Genomic DNA, 6029 nt, shown 5'->3' with positions numbered 1-6029 from the left:
TTAACGAGCGCGTACAAAACGCCCAGTCCACTACAAAAGGTTATTTTTTTTCCACTGGAGAAAAAAAGTCTGCTGTCTAAATACGTAACACACGAACCTATGCGAGTTTTCTGTGATCCAGAATACGTTTTCTTTTCCGGTAGCTTTGTTCAGACCCCTGTAAAATCCCAAATCCTGCAATTGCGGACTGTATTAAATCCACTGTCAGGGGGACCGGCCAGTTGTCTGCACTTGGTCAAGCTATACGGCTTTGAAATCAGTAGTCAGCAAAATGTAATCCCCTGTTTAAATTTACAGTGGCGAGGTGAAATGTCCAACGCAGAGCAGTCACAGTGACAGCAGGGGCCCATAATTCACACCCCCTGAAACAGAGTCCTGCAGTGGATCAATGATGAATGGAGGAGCTCTCTCTCTCTCTCTCTCTCTCTCTCTCTCTCTCTCTCTCTCTCTCTCTCTCTCTCTCTCTCCCCTTCCCCCCTCTCCCCCCCCACACACACTGTTTTTAGCCATTATTGAAATACAGGTTCGAAAAAGTTAATCTTCATAAGTAACTGCTCTAAAGTAAAAAGTAACTGTTATATAGGGTTTCAAACATTTAGTCTCACTGAACACTGACTTGATTATATTGTGTGTGTGTGTGTGTGTGTGTGTGTGTGTGTGTGTGTGTGTGTGTGTGTATATATATATATATATATATATATATATATATATATATATATATATATATATATATATATATATATATATATATATATATGTGCAGTGTTCAGTGAGTCTAAATGTCCCTATCCAGAACCAGTGAATATTCAGATAATTAAAGTAAAAACAGTTATACCAGTGTAAATGGTATTATATTTTATATTGTATATATATTAGCAATTTTGCTAAATAATGAGGACCTTTACTTTGAATAGTAAATTTAATTATTATTATTATTATTTTATTTAATTTCAATTCGTTGCGTTTACACCGTGATATTACTGTTTTTACTTGATTAAAGGATCTGAATATATTAACTGGTTCTGGATTTAAACATTTAGACTCACTGGGGTGAATATGATTGTATTGTTAACTTCGAGTTTCCCATGTTGGATTGACGGTTTAATTGTTTTAATTTTATTCCCAGTTTTGTGAATATTTTAAGAAGTGTGTCATGTTCTATTTATTATGGAATCTTTAAATCCTATTTGTTTTACTATGATTGATATCGAATTATCTATAATATCAACCATTGACAATTGTTTTACAATTGTTTTAAAATAATCTAGTCACAATCTCGGGGCGATTTCCCACCACTTAACAGGTTATATGTGCAATATAAATGTGATCATGCTAAATGATATCAAGGTAATAAAGTTCTGAAAAAGGAATACGCCCTGACGTCACTTCCGAGTTTAATCGGACAGTAGTAAAAAAAAAAAAAAAAGAGAAAAGATTCAGGTTGCCATGAATTTCAGCTAGCTAGCCACCGACAACTGTCAGTACATTTGGGCAAAACCATCCATGTCAAGACTCAAGGACACTTTAGTAAGTCTCGTGCCGCTCCTGTGTGCATACCGGGGCTCACCGGCCTGACAACCGACTGTGAATCGGTAAGTAGCTCTGAGGCTAACGGTGTCGCGAGCTGCCGCTAGCTGGCTGCCCCGCTAACGGCCGGTGACGCTATGGTGCCTGTTCGCTGGCATTAACCTGCGATGCCCGACGAGAGCAGCGACGTGTCGCTTTGTCTTCCTGTTCACTGTTCTGTGTGCCCCCGTTGTGTGCGCGCATCACCGGCTACCGTGAGAGGGTAACGTCGGTGTTCACCGTGTAGCCCCCATTAGCATACAGTCGCTCTCTGTGTCTGCGCTGAGGGGGTGTTGTAATTAGTCACCAATGTCCACGGTCACATCGAGCCATCACTTCAACCCCGCAGTGAGATGTCAGCAGCTGCAGCAAACGGCTAAATGCATTTCACTTTGTGCCTAAATAAATGCTAATTGGTGACATGAGCCGTGATATGATGACAATCACAACTGACGCCTTCACCGTTATAATGAACCCGGGTTGTTTATCCTTCAATCAAAGCAATATCTTCCTCCCAGCTGTCTGTTTACTTTTATCTTGTTCCATCTGTTGTATTTGATAAAACAAGGATGCTAGATGGCGTTTTTAAAATATTTATAATCTGTTACTGTATATTAGCACATAAGCTCGAGCAAGAGCTACTTTAACAGAGCAGGCTGACTAAGTGGTCATGCCTTATGGCTCTATGCTGTCATGTATAGTAGGTTGTTGCATGGTGTAGAGCCATTTCAATGTGTTATGTGTTTCTTTTTATCAAGATCCTGCTGGTCCAGTGACGAGATCAGAAGACCTTGGCACCTGCGTGTGCCAGTTAATTTAGAGACCCAGGGACTTCTGAATCCAGGTACATTCATTACTGTCAGGGTTTCCCACAAGACATTGGTCAGTGGATGTTTATCTCTTCCTTTTCTTAACTTGAAAAAATGTCCCCCCCTGACATTGCAACATTCATGATTTATGACTGTGAAGCAAGCATAGGATGTGATCGATCAATAAATGACATCTCAAAATAAATTTACTGTAGCTACTAAATGACAATTTAAACATTCCCCTCATTAATTAACTACGTCATCTTTGCTGTGTTACGCAGTGCCACCGCTCATTTTCCATGAAGCTAATCATCCTAATATTATATTTGATTAAAATGTAACATTTTCATACATTTTGCTTCTTACGTGTTTTTCTTTTTACATTTTTCTGGCTGGTAATTATTCTGTCTAACATGTTTATTTTTCCAGAAGATGAACGGTCTGTCCATACGAGAGCTATGCGGCCTGTTCTGCTGTCCCCCTTGCCCCAGCCGTATTGCAGCCAAACTGGCATTCCTCCCTCCAGAGCCCACCTACGCCCTTCTACCTGACTCGGATCCAAGTTCTGGAGCTGGAGCTGCTCCTGGGTCCAGTTCCGGGGCAGCTCAGCCTTCTCTCGGAGCCCCAGGACTGCGCTCCCGGCAGGGCACTGGTAGTGGAGCTGAAAAAGGAGTAGGAGCTGTTGCTGGAGGTGGAGAAGGAGGAGGAGGAGAAGAAGGAGGAGGAGGTGGTGGTGGTGGCAGCAGCGGTGGTGGTGGTGGCAGTGGTTGGAGTGAGGGCAGGTGGAAGCTTCATCTTACAGAGAGAGCGGAGTTCCAGTATTCACAGAGAGAGCTGGATCTGACTGATGTATTCCTGACCAGATCCAGTCGAGGGAACAGGGTCGGGTGCATGTACATTCGCTGTGCCCCCAATGCCAGGTGAGACGCACACCACCCTCTAAACACCTTGAGACTAAAGACACACACATCACAACCCTGTATCTCTGTGTTTTGTGTGTACCTTCAATAAGGCAGGTTGCCTGTTTTTTGTAGGAACCAAATTCAAATATATTTTTCTCAGTTAAACAATTATATTCCATGTTTTTCTATCAAATTGAGGCTCCCCAGTTCAGCCAGCTGCCTAACTTCCTTCTTTCTTCTTCTACCTCCTTTGTCTCTCAGGTTTACAGTGTTGTTTTCCCATGGCAATGCAGTAGATCTGGGCCAGATGAGCAGCTTCTACATCGGCTTAGGCACACGCATCAACTGCAACATCTTTTCCTATGATTACTCAGGCTACGGGGTTAGCACTGGCAAGCCCTCTGAGAAGAACCTATATGCTGACATTGATGCTGCCTGGCACGCCCTGCGCTCCCGGTAAGCAGGGAGAAACTCTCAGTTACCATCCACACAGGATCCGCAATTAACAGCCAAAAAGCACCAAATGCTGAAGCAGCCACACATCACTGGCCAGTAACTGAAAATAACATTTAGTTGGCTCTGTTACATGCAAATGTTGTCCCTGCCGACAACGGCACCCTCTCTCTACCATCAGCCAGTCAAGTCAAATCAAATCAAAGATAAACAATGGCTCTGTATCTAAAAGACTTGTGATTGGTTGTCCCTTACTTTGTTCTGCATGAAGCCTCAGCATCTAAACTTCTGAAAAATATTCCTCTTGTTTATCAGCTGCCAGCATGGTTGTTATTTGGTAAATATTCTCTTTGCTTATGATATTGTCTTTGAGACTTTGTCTATTATCAACATAAAACACAGGCTTACTGCTAACTGCACTTAACCAGCATCTGGAATTGTAAACACTTGAACACTACACACCGGTCTTTCTGCACTTCTCATACTTGCAGAATAAAAGCGAGTCTTGTATTCTGTACTGAAACTTGTGTGTGTGTGTCGTCTCAGGTATGGCATCAGTCCTGAGAATATCATCCTGTACGGACAGAGCATCGGCACGGTGCCCACAGTAGACTTGGCATCACGCTTTGAGTGTGCTGCTGTGGTCCTCCACTCTCCTCTCACCTCTGGAATGAGAGTGGCCTTCCCCGACACCAAGAAAACATACTGCTTTGATGCCTTCCCTAAGTAAGTCTTTTAACATATGTTAGTTGTATTTTCTGTGTTACCAACATTTAAAAAATAATATTTGGGGAAAAAGGTTCCAAAGCCAAAATATGATATTGTAAATACACAGCTTTCATTGAAATTCTGATTTGTAGTGCAACTTGGAAACATTATGATCTCTGGAGGTTGAATGCACCTTATTATAAGTCACTTTGGACAAACGTGTAAGATAGATGAATAAAGTTGTGCATTATGACATCAAACTATGAGACTATAGAAATCACTTTAACCTAATTAGGGGACCCTAGGTGTTCTACAGCTCTTGATATGAATACCAGGCCCTATTGTCCTTGATCTCTAACGAATCCGCAACTCCCTGCCTTTAAAAAAAAGAAATGTCTGCATAAATATGATCAAAAGTCAAGAGTCTGAGCAAATAATGACTCCTTGATTGCTCCCCGAGTTTTTTAATCGTATTGTTCGAGGCCTTCCCAGCCCCCAGAGTAATACTGCACATCTTTAGAAAGATTAAGACCTAAATAATCTAAATATGCAATAATAAACACAAGCATTGACATGTTATGAAGCATATTCAGTCAAAAACCATGTTTTTCGGTTCAGAAATTGAAAAAATGACCTACTTTGACCTGAATCTTGCTCGCACCATGACAAACTCTGTATGTAACTGACCATCTCCTTCCACATGTGTCATCTGGCGCACTTTCAGACCTGAGGACCAATGAGATCGCAGGACCTCGAAACTCCCCATAAATGTGCGCAGACACCAATACTGATCAGACAATGCTCTCACTCTTATTGTTAGACCTACACAGTCGCGTAGGTTACAGAGAAGTTACGCTGACTGAAATCCACCATTGTTAGGGGGACTTATGAGTGTTTTAGTGAAACGTTATAATCACTTAGTCATGTTGAAGAGCTTACGGAATTATTAAAATGCAACGATCTTCTCACAAGGGTTACGGTACTTTAGCAATTTAAATTAATTAAATCGGAACTGTGAATGAGGAGATAGCACAGGAAAAAAGAGCTGTGGGCTTATAAGGGCCACACTGTAGTTTTTCTGGTTATATCAGACCAATGTGGGCAATGTTGCATATCATTCAGCATGTCTGAATTATGCTCATAATGGGTTTAGAAGATTCCATTGTTTATTTTTTTATTTGGATTCCCATTGGTTGTTACAGTTGCAACAATTACTTTTCTCAGTTTTGCTGCAAATGTAACCATGTACCTTGCATGTATTTGCTAGGTTAGCAACATTAGGTTACTTTGTCTAGAAATGGTTTCTCAATAAAATTTCTGAACAAAAGACTATATCAAGATGTAATCCTATGATGTAAAGTATTATTTCATTTGATTTAACAATGATTGTTGGTCATATAATTAGCTTTTGGATGGACAGAAAAGAAAACCAATTTATTTTGGAATCCATGTATCCATGAATCATGTATTCTGCTTTTTGTCAGAGAATGAATTGTAAACCTTTTATGACCACCATTCCAACCAGCAGCAGTGGGTCAAAAGACAGACTTTTCGTAATATCACTGTAATGTATCTAAAATTTTGACTGAAA

The 6029-nt window shown here is 40.9% G+C and overlaps 1 protein-coding gene across 1 annotated transcript in view; it reads left to right on the top strand.

Annotated features, from left to right (window-relative positions):
- Positions 1–2807: 2807 nt before the first annotated feature.
- The window catches only part of LOC306745453 (alpha/beta hydrolase domain-containing protein 17A-like), a gene marked incomplete at both ends in the record, with an annotated part of 3516 nt that continues 294 nt past the window's right edge, over positions 2808–6029 (top strand). Inside the window, 4 exons of the mRNA XM_079228243.1 lie at positions 2808–2962; positions 3122–3295; positions 3539–3733; positions 4277–4456. Coding sequence (XP_079084369.1) covers positions 2808–2962; positions 3122–3295; positions 3539–3733; positions 4277–4456 — 704 coding nt within the window. The remainder of the gene's footprint in view (positions 2963–3121; positions 3296–3538; positions 3734–4276; positions 4457–6029) is intronic.

Source organism: Taurulus bubalis, assembly GCF_910589615.1.
Source record: "Taurulus bubalis genome assembly, chromosome: 1".
In the NCBI taxonomy this organism is placed as follows: domain Eukaryota; kingdom Metazoa; phylum Chordata; class Actinopteri; order Perciformes; family Cottidae; genus Taurulus; species Taurulus bubalis.
The sequence above is the reverse complement of the archived record's forward strand: the minus strand, read 5'-3'. Positions and strand labels throughout refer to the sequence as shown.